The 18,457-nt window shown below is 29.7% G+C and overlaps 3 protein-coding genes across 5 annotated transcripts in view; 1 reads left to right on the forward strand and 2 right to left on the reverse strand.

The window, feature by feature from the left end:
• Positions 1–2,354, forward strand: part of LOC126837474 (UDP-glucosyltransferase 2-like) — a 24,706-nt gene extending 22,352 nt beyond the window's left edge. The window contains exons 2-4 of one of the 3 annotated variants that reach the window (XM_050571391.1): positions 703–922; positions 1,003–1,222; positions 1,767–2,351. In XM_050571391.1, coding sequence (XP_050427348.1) covers positions 703–922; positions 1,003–1,222; positions 1,767–2,043 — 717 coding nt within the window. In that variant the 3' untranslated portion in view covers positions 2,044–2,351. Of the gene's footprint in view, positions 1–702; positions 923–1,002; positions 1,223–1,766 lie in introns of all 3 variants that reach the window. The other 2 variants (XM_050571388.1, XM_050571390.1) reach the window with 2 other exon arrangements.
• The window catches only part of LOC126837476 (UDP-glucosyltransferase 2-like), a 14,874-nt gene extending 8,540 nt beyond the window's left edge, over positions 1–6,334 (reverse strand). The window contains exons 1-2 of the mRNA XM_050571395.1: positions 6,121–6,334; positions 5,821–6,040 (exon numbers count right to left, since the gene is read on the reverse strand). Coding sequence (XP_050427352.1) covers positions 5,821–6,040; positions 6,121–6,271 — 371 coding nt within the window. The 5' untranslated portion in view covers positions 6,272–6,334. The remainder of the gene's footprint in view (positions 1–5,820; positions 6,041–6,120) is intronic.
• A 419-nt stretch (positions 6,335–6,753) lies between these two features.
• LOC126837430 (UDP-glucosyltransferase 2-like) lies at positions 6,754–7,458 on the reverse strand. The gene has a single exon (XM_050571333.1). It carries the CDS (start codon positions 7,456–7,458, stop codon positions 6,754–6,756), a length of 705 nt encoding a protein of 234 aa, XP_050427290.1.
• Positions 7,459–18,457: the final 10,999 nt, after the last annotated feature.

An 18,457-nucleotide genomic window follows, 5' to 3' on the forward strand; every position in this document is an offset into this window, starting at 1 on the left:
GTAAAAGAAAAAATGTCATTCCCCGTTTAGATGACCCACAAAATATATTACTAGGTTTTTTTAATTACGTATACCTGACCTAACCTAACTTGATCAACTTTTAACACACTTGATTCTAAATCCCGACATTTAAAAGCTTATACATATTTTTTCATGTGTGATTATTACTATAATTTAATTTTGACAAGTAGTTTAATCGATAAAACCCTCGGAATAATAAAACACAAAAAAAAAAACAAATTTTTCTATAAATATCGAATTGATTTTATTATTTCAGATCATATTGACCTTATTATCTATTGCCTTTGTTTCAAGATTTCAAGAGGTTTTCCGACTAAATAAATTGTCGAAACTCAGTTATAATTTTAATCTATCTTGAAGAGCTTTCAAACGCCGCGTGTTACAATTAAGTGTCTTAAAAATGTATAAAGTTATTCTTAAATAAAAAAAAACCCAGCATCATATTTTGGGGTTTATTTAAATGGAAAATAGATTAATATATGTATAGAATTTTCAACGGAAAATTATTTTATTTTAATTACACTGCTTAACAGTAATCATATTTGTTTTAGTATTTTTTATCATTTACCCATTATCTACAAATTATATAATATTTGATATGTTACAAACTTCACTTAACACCTATCATCGCATTGAATCAGCTCCTAGCCTTACACGACGAAATTGTTATAATAATTTTAGGACATACGAGAGTTCATTGAAAATTCACCAAATGGAGTTATTTACTTCACGTTTGGATCGACAATAAAAATGTCATCATTTCCAGACCACATTAAAACCGCATTTAAACTAGCTCTTGCGCGCCTCCCTCAGAGAATACTGTGGAAATATGAGAGCGAAATGGAAGACAAACCGGACAACGTGATGACGAGAAATTGGTTCCCTCAACGCGATATTCTCTGTAAGAATCAGTGAGGAGACCTTATGTAATAATTTATATCCATTGCGAACATGTAAAAGTATAAACTGATTTTTTCCTAGTGCACCCGAATATCAAGCTGTTTATCGGTCACGGTGGAATATCTGGCGTGTTTGAAGCAGTCGATGCCGGAGTTCCGATGTTAGGGTTTCCACTTTTCTACGATCAACCGAGAAACATTGCCAATCTGGTCGACGCCGGAATGGCCATTTCACTCGACGTGATGACCGTCACCGAAACACAGATATTCGAATCGATTAATAAATTAATTAACGACAACAAGTAAGAACCAGAATAAATAGTACTACGTTACAAAATAAAAAATGTTAAAGTATAGAACGGTACATACGGAAATTTACCGGGGAAAAAACTTATTACCGACACTGAGAACTGATTAATGAGTTAAATCAAAACACATTGTTTTTTTATTGACTTATTTAATTTCGAATAGTTTACTGAAAACTTTGCCTGGTCGATAATCAGTTTTAGAAATTTACATTTATACGTATTAAAGTTTCAAACTTTCGATGAGAATAATGTGGTATGTGGTAGAATACTGTATTTTTATCAGCGCGCATTACTCTACCACACACCACCGCCCGTTTTTAAGTATAAACGTTGCTGTTTAAATTTTAAAAGTTAATAAAGGTCTAGAAATACTGTAAAAGATAAACGTTTTAATAATGTCCACTATCGTAATGTAACATAAACGAAATTGACATAAAAAATAAAAAATGACAATTTTTTTAGTATATAATTTATATACTATGTTCAATAATAAACTTTTTGATTTTTTTTAATTTGTTCTTTTGTTACTCACAATTAGGTACTCGTATAATGCTAAACTAGCTTCCAAGCGTTTCAAGGATCGCCCAATGTCACCTGCTAAATCAGCCGCTTACTGGACGGAATACATTGTACGACATAATGGTGCACCCCATCTAAAGACAAAAGCGTTTGATCTCACGTGGTACGAATACTACCTTCTAGACATACTATCTCTGGTACTCGTCACAATGTCAGTCATTGGCTTTATTCTCTATAAATGTTTAAATGTTATATGCAAAATTGTTTTTTTCAAATTGAAGACCAAAACTGAGTAATGATTGTATAATTTGTTATTTTTCGGTGAATATAAAATGTTTGTTTTCCAGAATTTTTGCTCTACATCAATATTAATTGCTCCTAATGATTATACCCTCTTGTAGAGAAAGTGGTAATTACATTCTCTTCTTTTCTCACTTACTATCTAATTAAGATCTCACCCAATTTCTACGGTAACTTCACGTTTTTTAAATGTTATTCACTGCTATACGAATAGATTTGCTCACAGTTATGCTAGCCTATCCCTCACCCTCTAACTCTTACTCGTGTTGGTTTTTATGCTGTCTACCGCCTCAAAATTGTTTTCATATTACACAATTTTTTTTAAAGGAACACTAATGTTTTGCATATTTTTAAACTGTTATTCAATTAAAGATGCTTGATTATTTAAATTATCCAATATTAGATAATCTGTTTCGTGCCAATTTCAATTTTTTAGTTGTAGCTCTGATTTTGTATAAAATATTTCATTATTCTGTTACTATGTTCAAATTAAAATATATTTTCAGTCATGAATGAAAATAATTGAAACTTGAGTGGGGTATTATATTTACAATATTAACATGACTTGAGGTTACTCCCACATGGATTTCTTGACTAGTTTTTAAAAGAACACAAAGAAAACTAGCCTCGAGTTTTGTAGCTTATTCGATGATACAACGTTCAGTATTCAATCTTAGTTAATTCGAGTAACAATACATATGAAACCGTTATGTAAATTGAAATATCATATGAATTATGATGGAAAAATACCTCTGTGTAAAAGAGCTGACGAAATCAGTTTTTCTGATAATTCCTGGTAAAATCCAAATGGTACATAACCTCAAATTATTTGTTGTTCCAAGAGCAATTTCACAAAAAAACCCGCCAAGAGGGAATTCGTTTTTTATATGCAATACATTTACTTGTATTTGGTTTTTTTTTCAAAAATATCACATTTATACTCGCTTACAAATAACCACCAACTCTTTGATTAAGTATTAATATTTTTATAACACATAATCATTTTTTTTACACAATCAGTAAAGTTAAAATTTAAAATTTAACCGTAAATGTTTTATCGACAGTTTTGTCGACAAATCTTTTTTTTTTTTCATTAGCCAATTACATTATTTCAAAGTGAGTTTATTCACTTTTATTTATAGCAATTCCTGTAGAGTGTAGACCTGTGACCTCTCCGTCGCGTCGTTGCTTTGATTCCATTATGCCTATATTCTACTGTACTAGGCCTCTCAGATAAAATCACTTTCAAACTACGCTTTGATGATTCTATTTGTAATTTTATCAGTCATTTTAAAAATGACACAAGTCATAAATTTGAAATTTTACACTAGCCACAAGAAACTTCATAAATAGTTTTTGCAGTGATTCTAATTTCTTGTACTCAACATTTGTATTAAATATGAGTCTGACAAATTTAGTTTTCACACAAAATACGTAACTAAGTATATAATTATTAAATTTGACGAAAAGATATTTTTGAAAAATCGGCGACCTAAGTTGTTCATGAAATGACCGATTCAATTTAATACTTTCTAACTTTGCTGGCTTACACTGTGCATGGTTTGGATTGTAGTGGCTTGAAAATACTGACTACCGATTTGCATTGAAGCGTTTTTTTCGAAAGTGATTTTATCCGTCCCCACAATTAAAATATCCTCGTTATTTTTGTTTTAAGACAGATTAAACAACTTGAACAAACAATGTATGTTAGTTTCCTGTCCTAAAATCGGAAGGGTTTTGAATATGACAACTGCTTACCTACATTTCCCGCGTCATAGGTTAGAACTATTTAATTTATGTCAGTTGTCTTATTGAATATGCTGTATACTTCAAGGACAAATGAAATTCGAACCCAAAAATTATTTTAGTATTTTTGATCATGGTTTACAAAATATTTTTATATCGGTGTACTTGTACAAAATATCAATAAACAATTAATCTATTATATAAAGCACAAAGAAGCCAAATACAAACATTACTCGGTTTTGGTCTTCAACTTGAAAAAAACAATTTTGAACACAACATGTAAACATTTATATATAATAAAACCAATGACTGAAATTGTGACGAGTACCAGAGATAGTATGTCTAGAAGGTAGTATTCGTACCACGTGAGATCAAACGCTTTTGTCTTTAGATGTTGTGCACCATTATGTCGTACAATATATTCCGTCCAGTAAGCGGCTGAATTAGCAGGTGACATTGGACGATCCTTGAAACGCTTGGAAGCTAGTTTAGCATTATACGAGTACCTAGTTGTGAGTAACAAAAGAACAAATAAAAAAAATTATAAGTTCTATAATGTCTAAAACTTTTTTTTTTCTACTTAAAAAAATGTATAAAGTATGAAAACGTTTAATCTTATCCACAAATATATTGTGTCTTATATGATTCTTAGCTTAGATTAAATTATATTCTAATCGTATATTATACAAAAGTTGTCAATTAATTTAAAGAAATATTTTTATTTAACGGAATCATATATTTCCATAAACTATTATGTTCCTATTCCCCACCCAATCTATTTTTTTTAAAAGCCACTTTTGAGACTAAAATGGTAACATAAGTATTTTTTTAACTTTTCGATTTAAGCATTTTTTATTAAAAATTTTGACCGATTCATAACCAGATTCACATAATTATTTTTGAAGTTATAAGAGTTTAAAAGTTAAAACGGTAGGAGAAGTTCGGTTAGGAAGTGCGCGCAGATAAAAATAATATTACACTCCACATTTCCTCTTGCCCTAAATTTAAAACTTCAGGTAATTTCAAAAATGGATATCCAAATCTGGTTATTGACCCGTCAAAATGTTTAATAAAATATTCTTAATTAATAAGGAAAAATATATATACGTTAATATTTAACTTGTACAAGTTGCTATTAAAAAAACTAGTTTGGGAAGGGTTCGAAACATAATAACTTATGGAAAATTGAGATCACATTATATCAAAACACTATGAAAAAAAAAATCAATTATTAATTAATTAAACAAAGTAGGATATTGAGTGACCAATGATAAAAAATCACCCTCTATAACTATTACCCTATAGAAAATCAGTTTTTTCTAAAATTCTATAAAAAAAAAATAGAAAAGATAATATGTATAATATTGTTTATGCATATTGTGGCTAACAAGTTACTTAATACAAACATAAGTTTAGATTATATAATATTCTGACCCTAAAATATACAAATATTTACTGATTGGGTTATTACTTTTTTCTACATACCTACTCATTGTCGGTAAATATGGTTTTTTGTTAATTTGTTAAATTTTCCTTTCGTGCATCGTTCCATACATTAATATTATTAATTTATAACGTAATATTTTGACATTTACATGTCTTTGCTCCGGCACATAACCGAAAAAAACGTTACCACAGGGATATGGGGTTGGGGGTGGAAGATAGGGGGTGGGAAATAGGGGTAGGAATTTAGGGAGTAGAGGACAGGAAAAAATATAGGAGATAAGAGATAAGAGATATGTTGTACGTTCAACGTTCAAATTAGAACTAAATAATAAATTCAAAACAGTTTAAGGGCCCAAATTCTCTATGAATTGTTTTAAGCCAAATATTAAACACTACAATATTAGCCAGAAACACTATGTTTTAATTTATATACTAGCTTGTTACTGCTTCCCAATATATATCATTATTTATAATTCCACCACTACTCTAAATTTATCTCGGTACTTCAACGAGATATGTAAATGCTCTTTCGTGGTTGCAGACTCGGCTGAAAAACGTTTTTGTTTTACTTTAGTTCTTACTTTTTATCGTTGATAATTCTATTAATCGATTCGAATATCTGAGATTCGGTGACGGTCATCACGTCGAGTGAAATGGCCATTCCGGCGTCGACCAGATTGGCAACGTTTCTCGGTTGATCGTAGAAAAGTGGAAACCCTAACATCGGAACTCCGGCATCGACTGCTTCAAACACACCAGATATTCCACCGTGACCGATAAACAGCTTGATATTCGGGTGCACTAGGAAAAAATCAGTTTATACTTTTACAGGTTTGAAATAGATATAAATTATTACTTAACGTCTCCTCGTTGATTCTTACTGAGAATATCGCGTTGAGGGAACCAATTTTTCGTCATCACGTTGTCCGGTTTGTCTTCCATTTCGCTCTCATATTTCCACAGTATTCTCTGAGGGAGGCGCGCAAGAGCTAGTTTAAATGCGGTTTTAATGTGGTCTGGAAATGATGACATCTTTACTGTTGATCCAAACGTGAAGTAAATAACTCCATTTGGTGAATTTTCAATGAACTCTCGTATGTCCTGAAGTAAATATTGTAAAAAATTAGTTTTATGGAAGTATTCAAATTTAAAGCTAATCATAAGCAACGCAAGACCTAGCATTAACGAGATGTCTATCACTTCTTAAACTCGTGTATGACATTAATTAAGTAGTTTATGTAAAAATATTAGCTTCGAATACCATTTTTTTTTTGTTTCTTAGTGGTGTTGTCCGAAAACTCATATTTTAGACTTTTCTTGCTAACATCGTTTGTTATTAGTGATCGTGTAAGACTCACAATTCTGATAAAATCTTATGGATATTTATTAATGAATTTGCTTAAGAATCCTTTTTTTTTTTAACCGCTGATGTGGAATGAAATCTAGTGATATTAGACTCGTACCTTTTCTCATTCACATCGTCCGATTAGTGTATTTCTCGTCATTTTAGTTGTTTATTTATGACTTACATTTGGTATTTCATTGGGTTCAGGAAGATGAATGCCGCCGATTTCTTTGAAATTGGGTGGCAGGGGTCTGGCCGGTTCGACGATGAAATGGCTGTTTGCAAACACCAAGGACGGCTTGACCGGTTCAATATAGTCGTACGGTCTGGGGTTGGACTTCACGGCTCTCGTTTCAAAATACCACAACATAATTTTGATGTATTTGTAGGTGAGAAAGTTTAGCAAACGTTGTTGAAACGTCTTTGGGTAGCTGAATGACAAGACTAAATTTGACACATACGCAGGGTTTGGATCTTCACCAAGAAACGACGCCTCCAAGTAAGTCGGTATTGGTAAAGGAAAGAGGTAAATTAAAGGTAGGCGGAGACGACGAACCAAATGTGACATGCAGTCTGAAACTGCGGTTTCGGTGACGATGACATCGAACTCGTCGGTATTTTCCGCGTTCATGATGGCTTCTATTTTAGGATTTGAAAATATAATATCACATACTTGTCTGTTACGGCGTATAACGTGTCTGAGTAAATTATTTGGAGGTTTTATCTGTTCTTTAAATTTAACTAAATCCAAGTTCACAAATTCTGGTCCCTTTAAAACGATTTCTGAGTAGTTTTCTCGTTTGCCTTCGGGAAACCAGGTGAAAACCGTAACGTTATGACCGACGTCGGTTAGCGAATGCAAAAATCCGTTCATGAAATTCCAATGACTTTTTGCCGCTATCGTATGCACGGCTAACACCCGTAAACCTGCCTCGGTCGGATGTAAATACAACAAAGCGAACTCCAAAAAAACATAGACAACCGAAAATGAAAACATGATTACAAGGCAAATTGTTATTGTGTTGTACTTTTATTAATAGCGGATCGAAATTCTTCAATATCACAAGCGACTTTAATATTTTGTAGTATAGAACGCAGTCGGGTTTTAATAAAGTTTATGAATAGCGTCAACATATTTTTTTCATCGACGGATAGTCAATTACTGATTTCATTTCATAATAGCACAGTTAATGTATAATACCTATATAGAAATTGTTTGTTTAATTACTTAACTATTATTGCTTAGTGCTTACGATAACATGCTAATTGTCTGATGGGAACGGAGATATTATAATCCTAATACACTTCATAGATAAAAGAAATAAAAACAACGGACTCTTTTTGAATAGGTGTTGTAATGGTCACACTTAACCGCCCTCATACTATCATCTTCGGATCGCGACCAAATTATTCTCAAGCCATTACTTATTATTTCAAGTTACTTAACTATTTTATAATTCTTTTAACTTTACCCGTACTCGTGTGTCCGTTCAACTGTGCCATTATCTAGACTAACTACAAAGAACGCTACACATCTATAGGTTTATTTATTTAATAAACTTGTTTTGTTTTTGTTGCACACTTGATAGTTAAGCTCTTTAGAGGTTCAATCGCCTGTTAAGCTCCTAATAAACTCCTCAGGCAATATAGCAAAGGAGACTTTAGTACCATGTCAGCCAATACGATTCCAAAAACAGATTAAACTGTTTCGCCTATTAGATTGCCAACAATCCAATTGTAAACGAAACTAATACTATAAGATACTGTTCCTATACTCCCCGCTGTGTAAAATGTGGAGAAAACCATGTCGAGGGTGGTCAATTTTAAAATTGGTTAACCACCCGTCAAATAAATAAACAAAGATTCTATTATTTAAACACTTAATTAAAATATATTCACGTTGCTACTTAATTTTAAAAGACGATAAAGTTCTAGAGAGAAAAATGAAAAATATAAAAATTTGATTTTCCTATACTTGTAGGTGCATAATTTATTTACTGTATTTTTTTTAATACTTAGAAAATATTTACCTACATTCCTTGTACGTAAAAGAAGTATGTCAAACACTTACATTTTTTCAATTGGGAACATATGTTTTGAATTCCATAAATATGTAGACAACAATTTTTAAAAAAATGTTAGTGTTTGACATTTGAATGAAGAAATAAAATAATTTAACATCCAAACAAACCCTTAACCACAAAAATAATACTCCATAGCTTATACGTACTACGGCAACATTGTTACAACCGCAAGTGTTGCTCAAATTCTAGAATTTTCATCAATCTCATTTGCTATGGCATTGTACAGATTTGAATTTAAGATCAATACTTCGTTTGGTTTTTACAACAGTAGCACATCAGTTTCCCATTAAATAAAAGTATTGACCCCAATCGATAACACCACTACCATCACAATGTTTGAATAGGTAGATAAGATCAGCTAGTCTATCATTACCTCAAAAATCGTTTATTGTATCTGGTTATTGGTGTTCTGGCTTAGCCGGAAAATGCGAACATAAATATGAATTTTATGGGCTACTTGAGTTTGGAAAATCTATGACATATAAAGGGCACACGGGAAAAACGGTAGTAGTCACAATGTGAAATTATTTTTTTCAGATAGTTTTTTTCAATTTCTACTATTAATTTTTGTTATTTAAATCAATGATTGTTTAAATAAATACATTTTTTATTAGAATAGCATTTAATGGGATATTTTTAGGAATGCACGGACTTTGTTTTTGCTATACTCTAAAATTTTCATAATGTGACTACTACCGTTTTTCGCATGTGCCCTTCATATGATAATTATAAGAGAAAATGTAATATCTATGCAAAGTCATAGCACCCGAACAAGTTGATAAGAATTTAAAATTTAAACCCTAAAATGATTTAAAATTTGTTATGCAAATACAATGGAATTGAAACCTTATGTTCCTATTTAAAAAACAAAAGATCCATACTTATTTTTCATATTAGGGATGAAGATAACATGTTTTTAAGTATTGTGAAATATGTACCTACAGGTATAAGAAAATAATAATTTACAAAATATTCATATTATCCGAGGAAATGTATGTATTACAACAGACGGATCATCCTGTAGATCAGAAATTGTACCTGAAAGTATAATCATTATTTTTTTAACGGGCCTCGGTCACTACTCCTCCTCCACCCATTGAGTTTTTAACTAAATTATTGCCATGTATTATTATAACGAATTATAATGATAAAAATCTCAATTTTTTGTATACATCCTTAGATTAAGTATAGCCACATTAGATCCATTGTCTAATTTTCAGATCTTAATTTAAAAAAATTACATCTAAAACATAATACAGAAAATGTATACCTACACATGCGCGGATGGTAAAATTAGTTTTATGACATACACTTGGGAGCAATAAGAGTTTATAGTAGAGCTTATATTATCAGTTAATTACATTTTATCATTGACTTTTTTCTATACTTGTAGGTATATAGTTTTCTATATTTTTCAATACTTAGAAAATGTATACCTACATTCCTTAAACGTAAAAGAAGTATGGACTTCGATTTTTCAATTGAAAACATGTTTTTAATTCCATAAATATGTTGAATTAAAATGATATTATGTATACACACATAATAATATTTTATTTTATGTTAAGTTTACCATTACAATAAAACTACATAATTATTAAAATTCTAATTGAAATTAAAGTGGTTCATTGAAAACATTGAAAACTTAATATTTTGTTGGACTAGGTTTAGTACTATACTAAAATTTTATTAGACATAACATTAAAATTAAGAAAAGTTTTTTTTCCATATTTTTCATTTTTGTATTTAAATTATTTTTGGAAAAAATATTCGTTTGTTATAAGTAGATACTTAATTATAGTTAAATAATTGATGTATATTGTTCTTAAATATAAGTTTTTTGTTATTTTTAATTTAGAAATCAATGTTAGAATTAAATAATTTTATTTAAAAAATGTAGGTATCTCAATTATTGAAGAATTATTAAAATATTTCTAAACACTTACATCATCACTTATATTTTTATTATAATTGTTTGCTGGCCAACAAACCAATTAATAAGGGTAAATATTTTGTCGGCATTACAATTTTTTTTTTTAATTTTTTATTTCCTGGTAAAAAGTCTTTGGGCAAAACAATATCTTTAACAAACTCGTGCTATAGTTCATTATATAAACATCTCATATTTACATTAAATATAGGTATGAATCATTGAATAATCTTAATAGGGCAAACGTTACTATGTTATAAAACAATTTGTGATCCTACACGTATTTTATTTGACCCATTTATTTAAAAGCTTGGGTGTCTTGGGAAATCGTTGAAAACCGATACCAATACTTCCAGTCCTACAAACACATGCCTCCTCAGCACAAGTTGGCATTTACATCATGTAATTATTGTCATAAGGACGTTGAATTATTTATATTGTATATTTTGTTCTCTTTGTATTTGGTATTTTAGGATTTAGATAGCTGCCCTGGCCAGCGGTCTGTAGCGTTTTTTCATGCGAGTAACCTTGTATTTGTCAAATTAATATTATTAATCAAGTTTACCGTCAATCATACCGTTACCATATTGTGATTTGCTATACATTCATCATTGTTATGCTTATCAGCAGACACAGGGTGGTTAACAGCTAGCTTTACATTACCTAGTCAATACTTGTAATTTTTTAACCGACTCTATACACTCAGTCGATTAGAGTTTAGTCAGCAGACACAGGGTGGTTAACAGCTAGCTTTACCTTATCTAGTCAACAGTGTTGTTCATATTTTCGACTTGTATACAACAACTAGCGAGTACCTACAAAATAACTGACAGATAGGTAATATATTAAATTTATAACAGATAGTAATTACGGTGAGTCTGCCGTTGATACAGCCAGATTTACCGCATCAAAATGTGTACTATTACATTAAATACTGAACTGGTTTTCAGATATTAAAGTTCTATCAATCGATAAACGCAACCGATAAAATGATTTGTATTTATAAAGAAAAAACCAACGAAAGAGCGGCGACTAGTCGTCCGTTTACCTCCGTAAATAGTGGCGCAGTTAAAGTTTGTGCATGTGTTTGTATTAGTTTATCAGTACGAAGTGTTTAAAATCAGAAAACATTTTTAAAAAATTAGTTTTGAACATCTCTATAAAATATAAAATTTAATTATCTTTATATTGTGAGCACAACATTTCATATGTGGGGGTAAACAAAATGTATCATCTTTATTCTGATGTTCTGAACTACTATTAAATATCTGACCAATATCAACTGTTGTAATATTGTCTTCAAAATCAGAATCCTCGGAGTCTAAAATGTCTTCATTTAAGTCACCTATACCCATAGTAGTTGACTGAGATGGTAGTAAGCTTGTTGAGAAAGTTCTGAAAGCTTTGCCGAAATTGCTTGCATTATCTGTCACTGTATGTGTGATTTTTGAATAATGAATATTATACTCTTGTATGATTGTTGTCATTGTTTCTGCAATGTTCAAGTAATTATGACTTCCTTTTATTCTTCTGTAGCCCAAAACAAATGAACTACGTTCATATGTTTCAGCATCGATAAAGTGGCAAGTCATCCCTGAAAAACGATAATATAATACAAGAATTAGGTAAAATTTTCTACTTATAATTGTCATACTGTTTACTATTTTTAAATTGAATACAAGTATAAATTTAAAAATATATATTAACTGTCTTTATCGTATTCTATGTAACGATAGGTAAATTGATATAATATTAATTATAAATAATAAACTATTATAATACTATACAAAAATCAGTGTTGTATAGAATAATTTTTATAACATGTTATAAATATTTTTAATATAGTTGAACTGAGAATCCTTAGTGAAAAAATGAGCATTTAAGATAATAAGTTGTAATATCATGTACCAAAAATATTACCCAAATTTCTAATTACTAAATTGGCTTTTTGACAAAAACAATTGTTTTGGAATATAAAAGTGTTATTTTAGAAAACTACATACAGTTTTTATATTGTAATTTACTTGTAATAATTGTACCGAAGGCATCAAAAGATTAGGTCAAAATCAAAAGCTATTCAAAATCAAGGATTCAAAACTGTCCTCATTGTCCTAAAACTAGAAAGAATGGAGGTTGAAATGGTAGATAGTAACATAGTCGGAAAACTTGAGGCTTAAAATTAACTGATTTTGAACTTAAATAGAATAAAAAACATTTAAAAATTGTGTGATATCTTTTGATATGAAATAAGACTTCTGAAACGAAAAATGTATATCGTTCTAAAAGACATAATTTAACTTTAAAATGTTTTAAAAGTCCAAAGTCAGCTAAGCTGTCAGATTATAATTTTATAAATTATTTCAATTGTCATTCGTCAAAACGTTTTCAGTCAATGTTCAATATAATACTTTTGACCAATAGATAAATATCAAATGAAGCATTTTTTTATAATATCAATTGTTTTTTTTTTTTTAACTTTATATTGAGAAATGTTTATACACTGTAGGTACTATAAATTATAAAAATGCATTCTGTTGTAATACTATTTAATTTTGAAAATATGTACTTTGACATTTATTTTAGCTATATAATAGTTGTTATTGTTAAAAAAAATTAGAACAACAAAAATCGCCTACATAGACATATTAGGCATTGGAATTTTTAGATTCTAGTTTATTATGGATAAAAATAAATGTATTCTGTTAAGTTATACGTGAAACTTTATACTTATATAATAATAATATTTATTTAGCTTGATATAAATACTACATAATTTTTAAAAGTTGGTTTTTGAACATTTCTTTTAATTACAGAATTTTAGAACTGGTATACAGGGTGTCCTACGAAGATTGTTTATTTATTGTTATATAAGCTTGGGGATTTGAGATTTTTTAATACAGTTTTTCTTATAAATTATTGGAAAATAAAGAATACTAATTTTTACATAATATGATAATTACAAATGATATTATTTTTTTTTCTTGAAAAGTTAAATTTATAAATTCAGACTGATTCTTCAATGTTGTCTTTGCTCCGCACACACCCTTTTATACTTTTTACAAATTTAATTCCTTTTTAACATGCACATTAAACATATTTTTTTTCAGTTAAAATCATAAGTAAACTTTTTTTTGTTGAACTTTGAAAAATGTAATTAATAATAAAATAAACAAATGGGTAAAGTTTAAATTGTGTATTTTATAAAAAAATATTTTTTAAACATTTTTTTTTTTGGAAAACCATTGTACTTTTCCTTTTTTTAAACATTTTAACTTAAGTAATTGTGTAATATTATAAATCTAACAAATGTTTAACTTTTTTTAGTTAAGTCAAAGACGCTATTAAATTTGAAACTTAAACGGTAACGTATTTAATTAGGAATAATTTCCTATTAAATTCTGATTGGCTGACAATGAGGTCGAGTGCGGTCATGTAGTGCTACACTCCACTTCGCCTTCCCCGTGTACACTATAATAGGCGGCAGTTTTTTTTAAATGTTAGTTTAGTACGGTCATTGATACGGAGTAAAAAAAAAAAAAAATAAATACGATATTATAATATAATATAATATTGCAGCTGCCAGCCAAGGCCTCAACACTCGTAGAGAGCGACGACTCACTAAGTCAGTATGTTTTGTCACAACAGTATTGTCAGTGGACCTTGGGTGTGCGGTCGGTTCTATTTCACACAGCTGAATAACCGTAAGTTTTTAGCAAAATTATTTTTAATCATTTAAATTGTAAACTTAGTTTTTTTATTTTCTATGCAATCGTAGTAAGCGTCGAAAGAGTCTCGTCAAGAATTCTCTCATTTCATTCAAGTCAAGTCGACAATATTCTTACTGGTAAGAGCATAAATGTCCAACACTTATTGTGCCATATAAATTACCGGCAGTTCGATAAAAAAAAAACCTTGAAAATATATACTACTTCACCACAAGCTACACCAGCACTCCAAAAATTGACTTCGGTCCTCTTTATATGTCCTTACTTACCATGACCTTGGAATTTACTCTTTTTGACAATATATATTGCTTAAAAGTGGTAATATTTGTACTTTATCGTTGAATAAAATCGATTTCACTTTTTTTTTGTTTAGTTAGCAATGTTTCATCACAAATAGCCATAATAATTATTAGACTTTAATCGAAATTTTACCGGCCATATTTGCCTATCGCACAGACTTTTTGACGGTTTATATATCGGTCGAGTCATATATATTTTAATACGGTAAAATATAAAATAATATACAAATACACTTACAAGTACAGGGTTATTTACTAACTTACTATGAACCAGTCAATATTTCATAAGATGCCATTAGCCTTTTTAAAATTATTAATTTTTGTACTTTTATAACTGTTATTAGTTGGCCCTAATTTGACTAGACTTGTTTTTTTTTTTTTAACGGGAACATATGTTTTTAATTACATAAATATGTTCACAAAAATTTTAAATAAATGTTAGAGTTTTAATTTTTTTAATTTTCATAAACTTCTTTGTTTGCTATGGCACTGTAAATATTGTAATATAATATCAATACTCGTTCGGTTTTTAACGACAGTAACACAACAGTTTCCCCTATTAAATAATACTATTGACCTCTGTGCAACAGCACTGTCATCGCCACCGTGTTTGTAAAGATGTCTATCATTTTATTAAAAACATTTCATTGTGTTGGGTTATCGGTATTTTCGCCTATCGGACAATGTTAAAATACATATAAATTTTACGGACCACTTTTTGGAAACCCGAAGACTTGTAATAATAATAATTACACAAGGAAATGTAATATGTTTGCAAATTCATAGCAAACGAACAGATTGATGGAAATTGGAAAATTAGAACGCCAACATTTTTTTAATAAACGTTGTCTAAATATTAACGGAATTAAAAAAAATATATTCTCGTTTACAACAAACGAGATCCGTACTTGTTTCACGGATAAGCGATGAAAGTAAACATTTTCTAAGTATTGAAAAATAAAGTAAATTACGTACCTCTAAGTACAGGATAAAAATATTTTCAAAATATTTATATTGTGTCTTACATCAGATAGATCATACAGTAACATATTGTACAACAATAAATTAATAAAAAAATAATAATTGGACAATTGATCAATGTTAGTCCAATTATTAATGTCTTTTTCGACTTTGAATAACTGTTTTTGAAGTTATTGTAGTTTCAAGTTTAGGGTAGGAGGTAAGGTGCAGTGTAGTAATATTTTTAGCTGCTCATACTTCCCAACCACACTTCCCCTCGCGTCCTAACTTTTATAATTTAAAAAATAATGAAGCGGTTCTCCGGTTGTTGCCGTAGGACCTTACTCCTTTTGTTCTATGATTAACTCCACTCGGTTTTTCAGAACAATATATTTACTTTATTCTTTGATAACATAAAATATAATTTACAAAGTTTTTTACATTTGGTATAAGGGTTCGAGAATCGTATTGGGGCTTGCACATGTGGGGTTGGTGGGTCGCCTAATTCGCCCGCAGTCTGCACAACTATGCAACCCTCACTATTAGAGCGACTCAACTAAGCCCTCTAGCCCAGCCTAACGCCCGGGGATCCGCTTACGGCATTGGTAGCGGCGGGAGGTGTGCACGCACGATTATATGCGGCCGAGCGTCGTTCTATTAAGCGCCGTCCTAAATTATAAAAAAGTGGTACTTAATGTTTTTGGGGTCAAAGAGTTCAAAATTTATATCAATTTTTAAATTCACGTATAATTGTAAGATGCAAATAAACATAATATTTTGTTTTTAAATTGAAATTTAACTTTCGTAAACTTCTTCATATGTTTCATAACTTAAATTTAATAATGATTTTACGTCATTGTCCAATTCTTTTTTTTTTGGTATTTTGCAAATTGAGGAAATATTTGAATCTGAAGTGACAAGTAATAAGTGTAGAACGTCTTCATTTTGAGCTACTCTACTAATTTTTCGCAAATGGTGTTCGCTATAATTTTTATAGTCTTTATTTCGAGCTTCCTGTGCTTCTTCGGAAAGTTGTCCTTAAAAATGTTCATATTACATTAGTTAATTATAATAAAGTTTATAATGGCTTTTACGCCAAAGTCTTTGTAAAACCAAAGTAAACTTTAAAATTGAATGGTTGACTAACTCAATGTGTATTGCGGTTCCCATTTTACATTTTCATACCGTGCCCTCAAAATTTCAAATAAATAGTTTCTCGATTTTAAAAAATGGGGATTTAGTGGACCTCTATTTTTTAATAGCTTATAAAAATCATTATAAAAATAATACCGGGAATCAGTGTTATTCCAATCCAAATTGTCGTCAATTTCAGAATCATTTATTCCAACACTGCCGCTAGAGCTACCTACAAAACAAATTATTAAAAATACAGATGCAAATGGATGCAAACCAAATTTTAGGATCTGGTACTGAAGAACAAGTACTATATTGTATGTATATTGAATAACGGTTATTATGGGTTATTTTTTAGTTATACGCTTTGAAATATCAATATTAACATTTTTTTACTACTTTTTTAACTTTGTTTTAATAGTAAAATAATAAATATTTGTAATATTAATATGAAACACTTACCTAAGTTTTCGAATTCGTTACTTATATGAAACTAATTAAAAAAAAAAAAAAAAGTTTACCTGTGTATAATATACTAAAAAAATGTAATGTACAATCGGTGAACGATTCGACGTTTGTGAGCGCGTTATTATGTTTTACTTATCGCTTGCGCCGCTTGGTAATGTTAATATTATCTGAAATTCTATTTTTTTGTTATATAGAACTTATATATAATGGGTTAATAACATAAAATACCTATTTTTATGAATTTTAATAATTGACTTTATTCCACCTAAATTAGCTTTTAGACCACTGTGGCGGTGCCGTTCCACGGTGGTCTAAAATCAAAAAAAGGTGGCCAAAAATATTTGTACGATTTAATATATGGAAAAAATAGTAGTTCTTATATTTCGTTTATTAAAAAGATATTTAAACATTCGAAAGGCATTAAAAAAAAAAAAAATATTAATTTTCGCTTTGGTCTGTTTCACTGTAGCTGTCGTCATTTTCATGTTATACAGATTATAATATGTTTCGCACGATCGAATGGATGCATTGTTACTTTGATTATCATACAAAAATCAATTATCCAATATACAAATTGAAATTTGTAACAGTTGCAAAATTTAACTCATAAATATTTACCAACATATTTATGTAATTAAAAACACTTAAAAACATTATAAAAGGTTTGTTTGAATTAATTAATTTAATTTTTTTTACTTTTTAGTCCTATTAAAGGTATTTAATAATTGCTGAATAGATTTCTAAATTAATTTTAGAAGATTTCAAAAAAACATGGAATTATAGGGAAATGACCCCCACATTTGACCCTGTGTAGGGTGACCTGGATGTCCGAGTCACAATATGATTTCATGATATTGTATTGTCATCGAAGATGAGTGTCTGTGATAAGTTTCAGCCCTATACACCATCGGGAAGTGGGTTAAATTAATTTTGCAAGATTTCAAAAATACCTATACAAACGTACTTACGTGTTAGCGAGCTAAAGAAAAGAATGTAAAAATATCCATTTCGTTTTTTTTTTTATGAAAACTAGAATTTCAGGAACTAATTGGATTAGTTATAACCTCCACTCATTTTGATCCGCTTTGATCACTGACGACAAGTAATGTTTTAAATACAATTATTATTAGAATACTACTGATATAAATTAGAGACATATTATTGAGACATATGTTACACGCCGAGTCGAGCCGTAGCAGTTTGGGTTAGGTACTATTTTGTTGTAATACGGTTATTTATTTTTACAGGTTGATTTTTCATTGGCTCCGCTAAG

This window comes from Adelges cooleyi, unplaced genomic scaffold (assembly GCF_023614345.1).
Source record: "Adelges cooleyi isolate 19-005CV unplaced genomic scaffold, UGA_ACOO_1.1 ACOO_flye_CR_arks_rails_tigmint_CR_PRNA_249, whole genome shotgun sequence".
NCBI classification, from domain to species: domain Eukaryota; kingdom Metazoa; phylum Arthropoda; class Insecta; order Hemiptera; family Adelgidae; genus Adelges; species Adelges cooleyi.